The sequence below is a fragment of the Venturia canescens genome, chromosome 4, assembly GCF_019457755.1.
Source record: "Venturia canescens isolate UGA chromosome 4, ASM1945775v1, whole genome shotgun sequence".
NCBI classification, from domain to species: Eukaryota; Metazoa; Arthropoda; class Insecta; order Hymenoptera; family Ichneumonidae; genus Venturia; species Venturia canescens.
In genome coordinates, this window is record NC_057424.1 from 1739720 (window position 1) to 1758323 (window position 18604).

At 38.9% G+C, this 18604-nt stretch overlaps 1 protein-coding gene across 3 annotated transcripts in view; it reads left to right on the top strand.

Annotated features, from left to right (window-relative positions):
- Positions 1 to 18604, top strand: part of ry (xanthine dehydrogenase rosy) — a 359506-nt gene that overhangs the window by 322985 nt on the left and 17917 nt on the right. For all 3 annotated transcript variants that reach the window (XM_043415814.1, XM_043415816.1, XM_043415813.1), the window contains 2 exons: positions 14871 to 14993; positions 18163 to 18518. In XM_043415814.1, the coding sequence (XP_043271749.1) occupies positions 14871 to 14993; positions 18163 to 18518 (479 nt within the window). The remainder of the gene's footprint in view (positions 1 to 14870; positions 14994 to 18162; positions 18519 to 18604) is intronic.

The window sequence follows — 18604 nt, forward strand, 5'->3', positions numbered from 1 at the left end:
ATTTAATAACGTCAAAATTTGGAGTTACTAATAAAATACTTGTCCACTGATTGATATCATAAATTTTAGTGCTGCACGTAACTCAAGTGGTAACTTTTTTCAATTTATTAGAAAATATTTGGCCTCGAATTGATATAATAAATTTTAATGCTGAACGTAAATTAGATGGAATTTTTTTAAATTGATTTAGCTGTTCGAATCAAATACGAAGAATGAGGCCTTGATTTCTAAAATGATTTCAAGCGCGATTTTTCGGTTTTTTATTTTTTATTTGTTATTTGATTCTTTTGACATTTTAAAAAATAGATACAGATTTTTTTTTTTTAAACATAATGTTATTTCAAGATTTGTGAATTTTTTTTCGAATTGTTCAGTATTTTTTTTTATAAAATAATAATTTTTACAATTTTTAAAAATAATTTTTTTCAAAGTTTTTTTATTGATGTGTTCGAATTTTAATAGAAAAACTATTAATGCGCGTAATTTTTCGTGCTTTATGTTAAACTCCAAGCGCTCTTATTTCTTCGCATTCTGGTCACGCTGGCCAAATGTAAACAAAGTGTCTCGCCCGAAGCCTCTCCTTACGAGTATTATCGGCGCTAATTCCACCTATATCCTTTCTTCCCCGCTCACCTCTGTCTCCCCGCGTTTTTCCCAATTTTTCGTTCTCTTTGCGTTACAGTTAGTCTTCTCTCTGCATAAGTACGAAAAGCAGCTCTACGCGTCGACTAGCCGCTCGGCTCTATCTCACGCACGCCGCTTGGCATTACTTTCTTTTCAAGCACATTTACAATAATCCCTGTATTGTCACGCGCTTCTGTGTGATCCGCAGCAGCGCATCTTTTAATAAAAACAATAAAAAACCCGTCGCTTTGTTTCGCGAGTGAGTCTTTATTTTGAGAACAACCTAACCAAGCTCTACACATCAAAAAGCCCGCGGTCGCACGAGTTCACCCCGAACCGGCGATAAAAAATTAATATTAAATATATGATCCGTCCATGTATCGAAAGGCGGACACGACATATTTAAGGTCCTTCGAGCCGGATCACTTCGATTTCGTGAAACGTGCTTCTTCGCGGACTCTTTATTTGGCAATCGTACGTACGCGTTCAAGGTTGACTTTGTTTACATCTCGCGTTCAACTCTGTACGCGGCACTCGTTTCGGGAACAACGACGCTTTCTCAGCTCGAGAAAATAAAATTTCATACTTTTCAGGAATCGTGCGAGTGTACAGTGCTCTACGATCTTGACACAACGACAATACGGGTACTAAAGTGAACCTCTGTGCTTTCTTCCTCGCTCGCGCTCATCGCGACGAACTCTGGCTTTCTCTCGCACGCATTGCGAGCCTTTGTACGCTTGTACATCGCGCTACCGTGAACATTCTCGCGTATGCGCATCACCACGTTTGTGTAAAGTGCTTTACATACAACGCTTAAATAAACCGGACGCTCGAATAATTCGTACATTTATTCGAATTTGAACATTTTCACCATGTCTTCGTTTGCGGAATTATTAGTCGAACAACAGGCGAACTTCGAACAACTTCGAAGAATCGTGCCCAATTACCGCAAGATTGGCAAAGATCGCTTCACTGCGAGCAAAACACGAATGCGCATCGCATCTCTTAAAGAGATCTGGTCCAGATGCTACAATCTGGACGTACGACTTCATCAATGGGCCGACGAAACAACGTCCAAGCACATTTATTTTCTGGACGGGGAACTGCTCAAAGCAGAAAACGATCACGACGAGTCCCTGGACCAACTCACGGACCTCCTGGATAAGCAAACCAACGCCAGTCGTTCTCAACAATCGAAGGCGAACGAGTCAACGATCACCTGCGAGCATCATAGGACATCCACCTTCGTTCTTCCCCGTCTCGAGATCTCGAAGTTCAACGGCGAGGCTACAAAGTGGGAAGGATTTCGAGATTCCTTCAAGTCGTTGGTCGGCGATAATGAGTCCCTAGCCGCAAGTCAAAAATTTCATTATTTAAATTCGTTTCTTGAAGCGGAAGCGGCTCGTATGATCGAGCATATAACCGTCTCCGACGCCAATTACGACGGCGTTTGGCAGATACTCTTAGACGAATACGATAACGACCGCGCCTTAATTCTCGCGCATATTCACGCTTTCACGAATTTACCTGTCATGAAAGTCGAAAACGAGACTACTCTCAAGTTGCTTCGCGATACTACCAATGCGTCATTAGCGGCTTTGAAAAATTTGAAACGCCCCATCGAACATTGGGACGATCTGTTAGTCTATATTCTTTCGCAAAAATTCAGCACTCGCACGCGTAACGAATGGAACCAGTGTCTCGGCGCGTCAACCGAATTTCCTTTGTACAAAACATTGAAAGATTTCTTAACCGAAAGAATACGCGGCCTCGCAGCGCCCCTTCAAACTGACAACAGTAAGAATAATACGCCCAGTAACTCGACCAAGTCGAAAGACAAAGCGAATGTAAATACTGCCGCTGCCAGACAATGTCCGGACTGTTCGGGACAACACACGCTTTCTTTCTGCCCCACGTGGCAAAAGAAAAATCTCGACGAAAAATTCACGTTCGCGAAAACCAAAAAATTATGTTTCAATTGTTTAAAGAGCGGGCATTTTCCGAATACGTGTCCGAGCTCATATCGCTGTAAAGAATGTAAAAAAGCGCATCACACCTCGTTGCATCGCGCCGGTCAAGGTAGCTCCAAGGCTACAGTCATGTCTGATGCTCAGACCGACACTTCGCAAAATAACGCAGCAAGCGTTAATACTCTTTCGTCGCGGTCAATCCGTACTCACGCGCCGCAAGGCGCATCGTCATCGCTACCGAGCGAACGAACCGTCAGAGCCACCACGTGTACCTCTCGACACAACCTCACTTCCGTGCTTCTCGCTACCGCCTGGGTACGACTCAGAACATCGGAAGGTCGAATTATCAAGGCACTAGCTCTAATCGATCAAGGCTCGTCGCACAGCTTCATAACTCAGTCGCTCGCTCAAAAATTACGCACCTCGCGTCATCGAGCCGATCTCGAGATCACCGTTTTCGGAAACGGTCGAACGACTCGCGCCACGTCCTACGTGAATATTTCGCTCGAATCATGTTACGGACAAAACTCGCCATCTCTGAAAATGATCGCGTTCATTTTCCCAAGTCTCACGAGCTACGCCGCGAACTCTTCGTGTGCAATCAGTTCTTGGTCTCATCTCAAGGACCTCCAGTTTGCGGATCCCAATCCCGCAAGCAAGGAGCCGATAAACATTTTAATCGGTGCGGATCTCTACGGACAATTGTTACTAGGGCCACTACGCAAAAGTCCTCACGGTTCCCCCACGGGGCAACTCACGACGTTAGGTTGGATAATCTCCGGTCCAATCGGGAGCGCTCACGTTCATTCAACGCCACGTTCCTCCGCAATACACTGCGCAATCGAGCCGAACAGCGACGCCCTCATACGTAAATTTTGGGAAATAGAAGAAATTCCCACTCAAACCTTCCTCACGCCAGAGGAAACCGAATGCGAAATTCATTTCGTAAACACGCACTCGCGCGACGAAAGAGGTCGGTATATCGTTCGCCTGCCTTTTCGTACCGGGTCTACTCCAGATATCGGCGACAGTCACCATATCGCTCTCTCAAGATACGCTCAGCATGAGCAACGGTTACAGAAAAAACCGGAACTCGCACTCGCTTATTTAGAATTTCTAGAAGAATACGAATCGACGAAACATATGGAGCGAGTTAACAGCCCAGACAAAATTGACAAACCCGTGTATATTCCGCATCATCCGGTAATACGCGAAGGCAGCGCGACCACTCGCGTACGCGTCGTCTTTAACGCATCAAGCAAAACGTCAAACGGTACGTCCCTCAATGACCATTTACATATCGGTCAAAAATTACAACGTGAAATAGGCGCCGTCCTATGCAACTGGCGCCGATACAGATTTGTTTATCTCGCGGACATCGAAAAAATGTTCAGACAAATCATCGTGCATCGCGACGACGTCGATTATCAGCATATCGTCTGGCACCCAAAGGAATCCAGTCAAATCGAAAGTTATCGGCTTCTCACTGTCACCTACGGTACCGCTTGCGCTCCGTTTCTCGCTAATCGCGTTTTATTAGCCGACGACGAAGGTCAGTCGTTTCCCGAGGCGGTTAACGTTATTCGACACTCGCCATACGTAGACGACGTTCTGTTTGGAGCAGATGATCAAGATGAGGCGCGAACGATTCGCTCTCAAATCGTCTCGCTATTAAACCGCGGTGGGTTCAATTTACGCAAGTGGGCAGCAAATGATATCGACTTATTATCCGATATTCCGTCAACCGGACACGAACTCGCAATTGATCTCTCGAAAGAAGATTCGGCCATTCTCAAGGTCCTCGGTATTACCTGGCCCCCGAAAGAAGACGCATTCAGTTTTCAAGTCGGTACCGTACCGAAATCGTGCACAACAAAACGCACAATTCTCTCGCTAATTGCGAGACTATTCGATCCCCTCGGGTGGGCTGCACCCGTTGTTATCCAGGCCAAACTACTCATGCAAGATTTGTGGCTTGCAAAAATCGACTGGGACGACGATGTCCCGCAATCAATTCAAGAAGATTGGGAGCGTTATTGCCATGAGCTTCCCGATCTCTCAAACTTAAAAATTCCTCGCTGGATCGGACTAACCCAATCTCACTGCGCGATGGAACTACACGGCTTCGCGGATGCTTCGCAACGCGCGTATTCCGCAGTCGTCTATTTACGCGTTCTAAAATCGCCAACCGACACTTCAGTATCGTTAATCGCGGCAAAATCTACAGTCGCGCCCTTAAAAACCGTTGCTATTCCAAGACTAGAATTGAACGGAATAGTATTGCTCGTTCGGCTTCTCGAGTACGTACGGGAAGCTCTCAAAATCGAAAAAATTCCGATGCACGGCTGGACCGATTCCACCGTCGCCCTTTCCTGGCTCACGCAGCATCCGTCGCGTTGGAAGCCGTATGTCGCGAATCGGGTCTCAGAGATCCAAACGAAAATGCCAGAAGTAAAATGGCATCACGTCTCATCGGGCGAAAACCCCCAGACTGCGCTTCTCGGGGCATTCCCGTTTCCGAATTAATCAATCACCCACTCTGGTGGTCAGGCCCTTCGTGGCTTCGTCAAAATTCGGCCTATTGGCCAAGCGCTCGACCTTGTGCTTCCGGACGCGCAGTCGATAAAAAGTTCGCGCTCAGCGAGCAGCGCGCGTCCGCGACGATACATGTCGCTCACGAAAGAGAAGAATGGGACCTTTCATCAAAATTCTCAAGCTGGAGCACACTTCTCCGCGTCACCGGCTTATTATTTTTCTGGCTCAACAAATTTCGAGCACAAAAACGCGATCCGAATCGCGTACCCCCAGCGAATTTTACCGACAGTGTCCAAGCCACGCGCGATTTTTCGATACGAAAAATTCAAAACGAACATTTCGCCGCGGAAATTCGCGCCCTACAGGAAAAAGAGCCACTGCCTCGCGCGACCGATCTTAAAGCTCTCAACCCTTTCCTCGACGGAAAGGGCCAGTTGCGTCTTGGTGGGCGGTTGCGCCACTCGTTCTTATCGTATGACGAGCGCTATCCGCTGATTTTACCGCGTCATCATGTCAGCGAATTAATTATCGACCAAACGCACTCGCGATCATTACACGGCGGTCCACAGCTGACCCTTTGTCTCTTACGACAAAATTATTGGATTCTCGGCGCGAGATCCCTCGTCAAATCTCGAATAAACCGATGTTTAAACTGTGCTCGCGAACGCACCGTCTCTGCCAGTCAACTCATGGGCGACCTTCCGTCCCCACGTGTCAACCCCTCGCCGCCATTCTCTCATTGCGGCGTGGACTACGCTGGCCCATTTCACATTACTCCGTTTGTCGGACGCGGACAAAAATCGCGCAAGTACTACGTTGCACTGTTCGTATGTCTCGCAACACGCGCAGTTCATCTCGAATACGTCGACGATTACACGACTTCCGGCTTTATTGCCGCTTTTCAACGCTTCGTAAGCCGGCGCGGTCTTCCCTCCGACATGTACAGCGATAACGGTACGAACTTTCAAGGAGCCGACAATGAACTACGTCGCGCTTTCCTTTCTACACTTAAAAATCCCGATTTACATGCAAAATTCGAAACGGACGGGATCCGCTGGCATTTCATCCCCGCTTCCGCGCCTCATTTCGGCGGCCTCTGGGAAGCTGGCGTCAAAAGCTTCAAACATCATTTGAAAAGAGTTGTCGGCGCTCACACGCTTTCTCAACTCGAATTTTCCACGTTATTATGCGCAATCGAAGCGTGTTTAAATTCACGCCCCCTCGCGCCTTTGAGCGACAATCCGGACAATTTCGACGCGCTCACTCCAGGTCATTTTCTAATCGGTAGACCCTTACTTAGCGTACCCGAGCCATCGCTGCTCGAACTCAATGAAAATCGTTTGTCTCGCTGGCAAAAGGTCCTCGCCATGCGCGAACACATTTGGAAGGCCTGGAGCCACGATTATTTACATACGCTACAGCAACGCGCAAAATGGCAAAAAGCATCGCGATCTGTGCAAGTCGATGCACTTGTCCTATTAAAAAACGAGCAGCTCCCCCCGTGCTGTTGGGAGTTAGCCAGGGTTGTCGCTACCCATCCGGGCCCCGACGGTCTCGTACGCGTCGTCACATTGCAAACCGCGAAGACCCAGCTCAAGCGCCCTATCGCTAAAGTCTGTCCCCTTCTGCACGCGAGCGATTCCGCGTAATGCGTTACCTCGCGTTTATCTTTCGTTTATTTTGCCCTTAAGCTCGCAAATAATGTCGGGTATTATTTTTTTTGTAAAATTTATATTATAAGTTCGAAACAAATATTATGTATTCATTTCGTTAAACTAGTTTTAAGTCCGAATACGAATGTCGGGAATTCATGTCATTTTGTTAGCTTTAAGTTCGTTCACTATGTCGGGCAAAGAATTATGTAACTCCTGGGTCACTCTGAAAATTATACCCTCAAAATTTCTTTTCGTTCCGTCGGAACGAGGTGGGATGTATATTCGAATTTGAATAGAAAAACTATTAATGCGCGTAATTTTTCGTGCTCTATGTTAAACTCCAAGCGCTCTCATTTCTTCGCATTCTGGTCACGCTGGCCAAATGTAAACAAAGTGTCTCGCCCGAAGCCTCTCCTTACGAGTATTATCGGCGATAATTCCACCTATATCCTTTCTTCTCCGCTCACCTCTGTCTCCCCGCGTTTTTCCCAATTTTTCGTTCTCTTTGCGTTACAGTTAGTCTTCTCTCTGCATAAGTACGAAAAGCAGCTCTACGCGTCGACTAGCCGCTCGGCTCTATCTCACGCACGCCGCTTGGCATTACTTTCTTTTCAAGCACATTTACAATAATCCCTGTATTGTCACGCGCTTCTGTGTGATCCGCAGCAGCGCATCTTTTAATAAAAACAATAAAAAACCCGTCGCTTTGCTTCGCGAATGAGTCTTTATTTTGAGAACAACCTAACCAAGCTCTACACATCAAAAAGCCCGCGGTCGCACGAGTTCACCCCGAACCGGCGATAAAAAATTAATATTAAATATATGATCCGTCCGTGTATCGAAGGGCGGACGCGACATGATGGAATATCAGCAAACGAGGGACCAACAATGTACATGTCCCAACCTTTTTTTCCTAGGGTTATGTTATATGGTAAATATATTGATTGTCTTAAAAATTATAATGGTATTGTATGTTTGTGTAAAGTTCTCCGTTCAGTTGATCCTAAAAATACGTATTGGAAAAAAAAGTTATTTATGAATAAAGTTATATTTTGCTTCAAGTGTATTCAAGATGTTATGTTTTTTCATTACTGCCTAAGCTTGAAAATTTGTGGACATTTCTTTTCAATGTTGTGATTTGTATAAAAATTAACATGCCACCATAAACTGTATGTAAATATCAAAAATATATATTATTTGTACATTGATCATATATATTTGATATATAATCAATATAAGTTCAATAGAATAAAAATGCAATTTCAATATAAAAAAAATTTATTTTTTGTATAAAAAAAACGTATTTTCGATAGATTATTATAGTCATTTTCATGTAAAAAATATTCATTCAGAATGAAAACAAAATGTATTTCAAATTTATCAAAAATATATATTTAGTATAAAAAAAATCTATCAGTTATAGCAACGGAATATATTCAAAAAACATAATTAATATACTGAAATCAGCGAAATCATCGATAAAATAAATACATGATTCATATATTCGTTTGTATGAAAGTTAAAAAAATATATATTTTTTATATATGCAGAATACATTTTTCATACAATTCTAGATATATTTTTAATATAAATCCTTTCCATTGGGGACGCTCGCGTCGCACAGTTCGCGTTGCACTCACTTGTTAAACTAGCGCTGCTCTACGAGTAAATTGGGTGCGGCGTACTGCAGGATAGCGCTGCTATGCGACAGTGCAAAATACAGAAATTTTCTTGATGATTTTTATAAAATTCAGTACTCGAAGACTTTTGGTTTTGCTCATTAGAGATTAAGATTAAAAATTCGGAAACTCCAGTTCACCGATATAATATGGTGAACAAAAAACAGAGTTTTTTTGATGATTGTGAAACTGGATACTTAAAAGTTTTTCGGGTAACTAACTACGAATCTGAATCTGAAATTAAAAATTTGGATTAAAACAGAATTACAAGACCGTACATTCAATATTCTTAACATTATAATAGGTATTAAAACAAAATTCTATGACTGTGGAAAAATTTCCTAGAACATTTATCCGTAAAATATATCTTGAGCTCACGTCAGTGGTGAAAGGTTGAATCGAAAAATTTAATTCACGTGACTTGCTCAAAAGGAAATTCAATTTCATATAAAATTTTCATTTACGGTATCTTTGAAAAATCAGTCGCGAAGTAGATTTAAACAGATGTTTTTATCTAAAATTCGCTTTGAATAGTAATAGTTCGGAAACAGTTGACTTGAACGTTTTTTCTCAAAGGACTTTTTTTGCAGCCAATTCAATTTCCTACAAAAACTCACCCACACAACCCCACAATATGAAATTGGACTGAGAAATATCGACATCAATGAAAGAAAACACATTTTCAATGTTATTTAAATGGGAAAACTATAAGGCCAATGATGAACCTATAAATATTTTTTAACAACGTTCTCCTTTCGCGACAATTTTTTTCTATGTATAAACTGAAGATTTTTGAGTGAGCACCTGAAAAAAAATGTTGCCCTGAAATGACGCATCGTAATAAGCATGTTAAGCGGGAACATGTAACTTAATGCACCTCCCATGGCCTGCCCTCATAAGCTACGAGCCTCCTCCTCACCCACCCCCCAATGCCGGCTTCGCTATTCACTGCCAGACTATATGTATATATATATATTATATATTGTAACGGTACGTTTGTGCTAGTGCACACCGTCACGCGTGGATTCGAGCAATTTTATGATAAAGAAGAGCGGGCATGAAAGAAAAACAAAAGTGTGATGAAATTAAATTGAAAATAACAAATTATTTATTGAATTTTGAATATTCACGGATCAAATTACAAAAATAAATGAATTCTGTTCTGCATGAAAATTTTGTTTCCGGTATTTTTCTTGACAATACTTGATTTTTATTGAAATTTCGCAATAATCTAATTTTTCGAAATTGTAATGACTATTATCTCGCCAACGCTTGTTTGATCGATTAAATAATTATTTTTATTGAGCTTTTAATTTTATGAACTCACTTCTTGACTCTATACAATACAAATTGAGTGTGACGAGTGAATTTTATTTGCTTTTTCACTCTTTTGACTCAATATAATTCAAATAAATTGTTTTCAGTGAATTAAATTGGTTTTGAATAATTTAAGTAGTTCAAAATAATAATTGACTCGAAATTGTCTCGTTTTGAGAATAAAGAAAATGCTCAGATTTGATTGAAAATGAATTAGTTTGATTAGTTGAATGAATCACCACTCAGAAAACAATGACTCGTTGATGGAAAAGAATCCACCCAGAGATCTTGAGGCAGAACGAAGCCGAACTGTCCCGGCCCCTCTGGCGTGGAAAGGTAGGAGTCCTACCCAAGAATCTTGTGTCCAAATGAAATCAAACGGCCACGGCCCTCTTGGATAGAAAAAGGATTGGAAATCTACCAGGAATCTTGAGACAGAACGGAATCGAACTGTCCCGGCCCTCCTGGATAGATCGGAAAATCTCACCTAAGAATCTTGAGTTCAAACGAAATCGAATGAACCCGGCCCTCTTAGCGTGAGAGAGGAAAGGTGTTATTTTTGAGTTCTGAGTGGTGTTTTAGTGATGTTATTTTGCTCTTTGTTTTTAGAGCTGTTATGAAATGAGCCAAAAATTTTTATGTTTCTTTATTCTCGCTTCTATTATGGCGAGTTTACGTGGCGAGATCCTGAGGCAAGACTGGCGTTTGATATTTGCGAGTGCGAGTCAAGCTCTACAAGATTCGAGACGAAACTGGCTCTTTGTTAGCTCAGAGAGCCTTATTGCGTAAGCGAGTCTAGCGTGGCGAGATTCGAGACGAGACTGGCTACCAGAGCTTCTGCGCTCGGGTTTTTATACTCTCTGAAACAAAGGAAATAATAATAATAATATTTTTGGACTTTATCCCTTTCTCTAATTCGCTGCGCGACTTAATCTCGAACCAGGGACTCCCACTCTAAATTCTGTGATTGGTGCGCTAACTCCCCCGCGTGGGTCCCAATTTGCCGAGTCGAGCTGTAGTCACACTGCGCATGTGCAAGAATTCAATATAATTCAATAAAACAGTTTTTTGATTAATTTTAATTCATTTTATAACTTTCCCCATTATTTTGTTTCATTCTCTATTAATTTTGTGAATAACAACACTTTTATTTTATTTTAATTCATTGTTTGCTCCCGACTACGTTTATTGCACGTGCCTGTTGAAAGTAGGTCATCGCGCATGCGCACTGTGCACGCTCGAGCTATTAAAGAAAAGTTTTCTTAAATTTTTAAATGATTTTACTCTGAAATCTTCACCAATTTGTTCAAAATAAGTTCTTCTAAGAATCCGCATTAATTTTCTGAACAAGAAAAGGTTTGTTTAATTAAAATTGAATAAAATCAAGAATTTTGCGAGTGTAGGGAATTTTGGTGAAGCGAAATTGAGTTGGCAGCGCTGAGCGCCTCACTTCCCGAGCGCCGCTTCGCAAAGTGACAGTTTTCCAACATGGCCGCCGATATAAACACTCGTAAGCGCCATGTGGTCAAGTAAAGAAAGAAATAAAGTGTTCTAATAGTGTATTTCGCTTCAATATATATTAGGGCGTTTCAAAAAAAAATTTTTTTTTGTTTTCCATTGCAAACAGGCTTAAAAGTTTTTTTTTGGTGTCTTTTCTATTTTCCATAAGAATAACATTGGAAATTTCTTTTTTGCACATTCTGATACTTACTGCAAGCCCATCGTGCGTCCTATAAAAAGTGTCTTCACATATTCTTGTATAAAATTGCACGCTCTACAAAAAAGGTCTCCTATGATTTTTCGTTAAACTTAATAGTTTCAAATTTATTAGAGGTCAAAGTTCAATCTATCGCAAATTTGACCATTTTCAGTACATTATAGCGGATTTAATGGTTTTATTGGAAAAGATTGGCGAAAAATTTGTGTTTATCTTAAATTTAGTCTGTTAAAGAATATTTGTTCATATTTTTTGTAATAATATGGCCAGCGAAACTCTGAGAAAAAAAATTAAAAATAACTTTCAGTATTTGATGAAAATCATATTTCAATAAAACAATACACACTGAGGAACACCAATATCTATTTTTACAAGAATCAACAAACTAAACTACTTCATCGATAACTCCACCGAGTAGAAAAGTAGTTATATTACCGATATAGAGTCTAAAAGTTTTTTTTTTATCGGCACATTGATATGTATGAGACAACTCAATTGCTCAACTATAATTTTGAAAATTGATTTTAACCATAAAAGTTTTTGAAACATGTACGAAGACTAAGAAAACAAGAATAATTAAGGCCAGCTTACTCCAAAAAACGTAATTTTTTTCAATACATTTTATTTATAGTACAAAACACGTTGAGTAATCAATTTTTTTACATATGAAAGCACATACATGAAATTACTTGAAAAAAATTTTTTTTTTTTTCAAAATGGCGGTTCTGAAAATGGCTGCTGAAACTCGTCTGATTCGTAGATGGATGACATCATTTCTTAGAAAAGAATTATCTGAAAGCAAAAAACAAAACGGTTTCATGTTCTGTATTGAATTGGCTATGGCCTCAAGTAGAATGAAACATTTTCAATGAAAAAAAACAAATTGGCGGACTTTTGAATTTTTTTTACTTTTTTTTTCACTTTTAATTGTTTATAACTTTTTTAAATAACAATGAATATTTCTGGTTCTGCTTGAGGCAAAAAAAAAATATATATAATAAATCTAAGCCACAGAGAGAACTATCTCGTGTTTTCCCCGTCTGGTACAAGATAGAGTCCAGCACACGAACCAACTTCCAAATCTAGAATAAAACCTTTTATATTCTTGAAATAAAAGAACTTGAATCGTTTCATTCTATAAGAGGCTTCGCCACTAACATGGCTCCTAATTCCCCCTACTACGTATCCTGACCATTCGCCTCACCTGATGATCGTTTTCGTAACGCTCGAAAATCGTAGTAAAAAAAAACCCACTTAATGAGTTTCGGTACAAATGTCTAAATATTAAAAAATTGATTAAATTTGGTGATAATGTTCTTCAACATCAAGTGCGAAAACACAGTTTTTTTTCAAAATTTTCTTCTACTTAGTTATCGAGTAATTACGCGTTAAAGCAGATTTCTTATGCGCGGAATATATATCTATATATATGGAAACGCTATGCTTATACACGTGAACTTTAGTGATAAATTATTCGATAATTGTGTAGAAGAAAAATCTTTAAAAATGTGTGTTGTCAAATTTGGCACTAAAGAATATGTTCACCTTATTTTATAAAATTCTGAACTTTTTGAAATTTTTTATGTTTTTAGCATGGTTTAGGATGGCAACATTGTATCGCCTGTACCGAAACTCCTTAAAAAAAAAATTACGAATCTCGTGTCCAAACTATTTAATTAATTGTAAGTTCAGGGGACCATTCCACGTGCGATGCCACTTGCGGTTATCGAATAGTATTTTTCTCAAAAATAAACCCTTCGTTTCCTGTCCGTAGAACTTAAAACTCAGATAACATATAACCCCAGTAGCTATCAACCGATCACCAGAGTTTTTGGATTTGCCGTTTTTGACTTCGTTTACGATACATTTATAAACTATCAGAGCGAGTCAAATTTTTCTGTTAACTGTGTTTGAATATCCCAAAATCTGAAAAATCTGAAAAAAATCTCATGTATGCTAGGGGGGGAGGCCGCAATTTAGGTCACTTTTTTGGAAATTCCTTTGCGGAAACGTCATCAATATGAATAAAAAAAATGTATACCAAATTTGAAAGTACTGGAACAATTTAAATGGATGCCCCGAAGATTAAAAATTTTTAATGCAAAATATATGTACTTATTGATCTTGTCACTTAATTTTATTTACTGCCTCACATAATAATCATTATAAAAAACGGAATTCTTTAAGATTTTTCCGAAGATTATTTCTGTGATTTTAACCGTTACAAAGGTAACCATATTTTTGACTTTTTTTTTAGTATTTTTATCACGATCAATTGAAGCACTTTTAAACATCATTTTAATGCATCTAGACAATTTTCAAGCCGTAATTAACAGTGTACACTTAACAACAAATCATCCAAATCCGAAGTTATGTGAGATTTCATCGATAAAACGGTTCGAACAACGGCCCTCTGCCAACGTTGGGATACGTTTTTTAAACACTTTCGACAGCTTGATGATTAACGTATCTTATCTACAATTTATGAAGTCGCTCTTTTCAATCGTGCCATTAAAATTTAGTAAAGACCCTTTTTTATCAGTATTTTTTCAAAATTAGGCAAAAAGTAGCAATTTTTAAGGTCTGTTTTTTCTAAATCCAAATCAAGAACAACAAATTACGACAAAATTTTTTGAAAAAAGTGTCATGAAAAGTTCGCTGAATGTGTTTTTCACGTATGAATTCTGCTAGACAGCTATTTCTAAACCACTTCTCGAGTTTCAATCCGATCTCATGTTCAAAATTTTCATTTTTTGTCATAATTGGTTGGCAGAGGGACTTTGATTGAACCGCTTCATCGATGAAATGTCACGCAATTTCGGATTTGGATGAGTTGCTGTTAAGTGGACACTGTTGATTACGGATCAAAAGTTGTCTAGATGCATTGAAGTGACGTTTAAAAGTGCTTCAATTGATAGTGATAAAAGTACTTAAAAAAATAAAAAATATGGTTACCTTTGAAAGGTTAAAATCACAGAAATAATCTTCGGAAAAATCTTTGAAAATTCCGTTTCGTACCCTTAAATAGAAACATTGAGTGTCTTAAATTTCAGATTTGTATCGTGATTCTTATGTGAGGCAGAAAGTAAAATTAAGTAACAAGTTCAATAAGTACATATGTTCTGCGCTTAAAACCTGAAATCTTTGAGGTCGCCGTTGAAATTGTTCTAGCGCTTCCAAATTTGGTATACATTTTTTTTTCATTCATGTTGATGATGTTTTCGCAAAGGAATTCTTAAAAATAATGTGACCTGAATTGCGGCCACATTAATGTATACTGGCCTGTTATAACCTGATAAAACTTTATGATGCATGGAAAAACGAGTTTATAGGAAATACATTATAAAGGGAGCGATAAATTAACAATCTTCAGGTCACGAGTCAAGGACAATCCGTGGGAGCTATTGTGGCTGTTAATCAATCTACTGCACAGAAAGCAGCGAGAATGGTCCATGTCGAGTACGAAGAACTTCAACCCATCATCGTCACGATTGAGGTATTTTTATCATTTTAAAAATCAAATAATTATGAAATCGTAAACTCGAACATAATGCAAGAAGAATATCTCATTATCAATTCTAATGGATTTTTCAATGTGTTTCTTTCAATGGAAATTCATGCTCTGACTATAACATTTTCTCCTGGTAACTATCATTTTCCTGAAATGATTTTTGATCATTTCAGTTGATCGATTTTTATGAGATTTCAGTTGAAGAATTTTTTAGGTAAATTTAATATAGAAATTATTTGATATTTTGCTATTGCATACGAAATATTGTTTTCGGTAATTATGCAGTTTAGTTACTTTTCCGAAAATCGATGCTGCGAATTTTTGTTTAGCATAAATTGCTTCAATTAGTTACTATTGATGAAATTCCGTCGGGGGAGGCTGATATTTCCCATGAAAACCATAAATTATGGGGTTTTGAAGTTATTCGAAAAAAGTAATAAAAAAAGAGTATATTTGAATATTTTGGAGTTCATGATAGAACAAGTGGGCACACGGGCGCGGGCGCGTACACACGTTGAAAGTGCTCTGAACCCACTCAACGATTTTTCACACACACACGCACGCACACACACACACACATACGCGCGCGCGCGCGCACCAAAAGTGTTCTGAACTGCAGTACGTTAATACATGTGGCCTTAAAAAAGACCGTTGTATTTAAACGATGATGATTTCGCACCAAATCATTTTAAAAAATGCCTGGAATTGATCACGATGGTCTGGAAATTGCCATTTGGAATAAAACTCTGCAATATATCCGTCCATGTGATATTCACACAGCCATATCGTGGGACGTTTGCTCGAACTTTCCTCCACGTGCGCTCTATATTTTGGGTATGAGCGCCAGTGTCGCGGTCAACAAAATTTAGTAAGTGATTCATTTTAAGGTGTTTAATACTCTCCGATGACAGATAATTGTAAGCCTCCCAGCGACCTGATATGATGGTGGTTCCCGGGAAAATATGTTCGTTTATCATTTTCAGTAACGTCGTCGCAGTCCTGTCTGGAACAGCAACAATGAATATCTTCTGTGATTCACGTTCGAATCCACCGAAAATCCACTGACCATTTATGATTCGATCACGGTTGTGTGTTCGCTTGCCGAATTTCGCCTCATCGATTTCAACCGTGATACCTGCTCCTTTTCGGAATTGTCGATATAGTATATAGTAATTGTCGATATAGTAAAGCCTCCTGAATAAAATTCGACCAGTCAACAACAGTGTGGCTGCTCATATTCATTTCTCTTTCGATAAATTCTTGTCGGAGGGATTCTAATGATATAAAATAACCGATAAAGACGCAGGCTTCCTCCAGAGAAAGAGTGATATTTTGAAAACACGTATTAAATCGAATTGATAAAAAAATCGCACTTGGTGATAAACACTTAGTAATAAACTTAGTAATAAACGAAAGGAAAAATCCTTTCGAAACTTTTCGTTTCTTTTGACATCGACAAATTAAAGTTTCGGCGTTCCAAATTACCACAAGCCGGATACCTCATATCACGAAACACTGCACCATGTGCTTGTAAAAATTGTTCGGAATTCTCGCACAATCGATGAAATTGACGTAATCCGTAGGAGCAATTGACGCAATTCATTTTCAAGCTACGTGTAATAATGTTTACGATAGAAAGAAAATTGAGGATAGTCATCTATTTAAAAAATATTAATGCAAGAAAAGACTGCTGTAAGTGTCAAAATCAAAACAAACTTTATCATTCGACATATATACACTGTTTGTCGCCTTCTTTTCATTCAACAGCACCATAGCTCGCTTCCAAAAACAAACAATGCGCGCCATGCGTGTGCGCATGTGTGTGTATCCACCTCTCCTGTTGTGAACTCTAAAGTATTCAAATATGCTCTATTTCATCATATTTTTTCAATAACTTCAAAATTCCATAACTTATAGTTTTTATGGGAAATGTTAGCCTCCCCCGACGGAATATCACTTATCCCATTATCGCCCATGCGGCCCGATTTTTTACCAAACTTTCAACGCGATTATTTTTTATGTGATCTGTGTTGAAAAAATTTTGTTTTCAAATATATCGACGTAGAATTTTACACTCTTTCAGAATATTGGCTCAAATTCCGATTACACACAAAGAAAAAAAAATATGGCCGATTCAAACGTGAAAAACGTGAACATTTTTGAAAAAAAACTTTTTTTGTATTTTTTTTGCAATGTTACTGCAAAGAATTTATACTGTAATCATGAACTCTCGTTTTTTCTTTTAATACTTGGCGTCGAGCCGCTACTGCGTCTCTTGATCAGGGGCGATTGCGATAGTTAAAGTTTAACAGGGAATGTTCGTGTAATCATTGAACCACTCCTTTTTACAATATGACGCCAAGAACGTAAGTATGCAACAAAAATAAACTAATTTTTTTTCTCGGAAACTATTGAGTTTTGCACAAATTATCTGGGAACAAGAGTATCTTATAATTGGTTAAAGAATACCCTCAAATTTTTTAAGAAAAAAAAAATTGGCAATTTTAATTTTTTTGATATTTTGGAACACCAGAAATCATCTCTAAATTTTTTTTTTTAATTTGAGAGTATTCTTTAACCAATTCTTATGTGTTTGTAGAATATTTGCGTTCTCACCGCCATATTGTAAAAGGGAGTGGTTCAATGATTACATGAACATTTCCTGTTAAACTTCAACTATCGCGATCACCCCTGTTCATGATTACAGTATGAATTTTTTGTAGTAACATTGCAAAAAAAATACAAAAAAAGTTTTTTTTCAAAGACGTTCACGTTTTTCACGTTTGAATCGACCATATTTTTTTTCTTCATGTCTAATCAGAATTTTGAGCCAATATTCTAAAAGAGCATAAAATTCTACGTCGATATATCTGAAAACATAATTTTTTCAACGCAGATAATATAAAAAATAATCGCGTTGAAAGTTTGGTAAAAAATCGGGACGCTTGGGCGTTAATGGGTTTATAGTCCAATCAACAACTTCGAGAAAAAAATAATTGTTGCATCGATTTTCGGGAAAGTAACCAAACTGCATAATTACCTTCGATTTAGATAATATTTATATAATGTTTTTAAGTTTGCAGAGTTATTTGTTTACTCATATCGAAGTATTGACGTTAGTTGAAATGTTTTTTTGTGGACAATATTTGACTAGGATGCCATAAAAGCAAGTTCTTTTATTCCTGGTTCACCAAGACGAATCGTAAAAGGAGACACTGAAAAAGCTTTCACTGAATCGGATCACATTCTCGAAAACGAAGTACGGATGGGTGGACAGGAACATTTTTATCTCGAAACCCATTCATCTCTCGTTATTCCCAAAGAAGTTGACGAGTTGGAAGTATATGCGTCCACTCAGCATCCATCGGAAATCCAAAAATTGATTTCCCATGTACTTCATATACCAATCAACAGGATTAACGTTCGTGTTAAACGTCTTGGCGGCGGTTTCGGAGGCAAAGAATCCAGGGGAATGTTGGTCGCTCTACCGGCTGCCTTCGCTGCTCACCGGTTTGTCATATTGATTCACTGATTTGATCTCATTTACACTTTCCTCACTCCCTTCCTTCACGTGTTGCCCATGACTACTCTTTTCT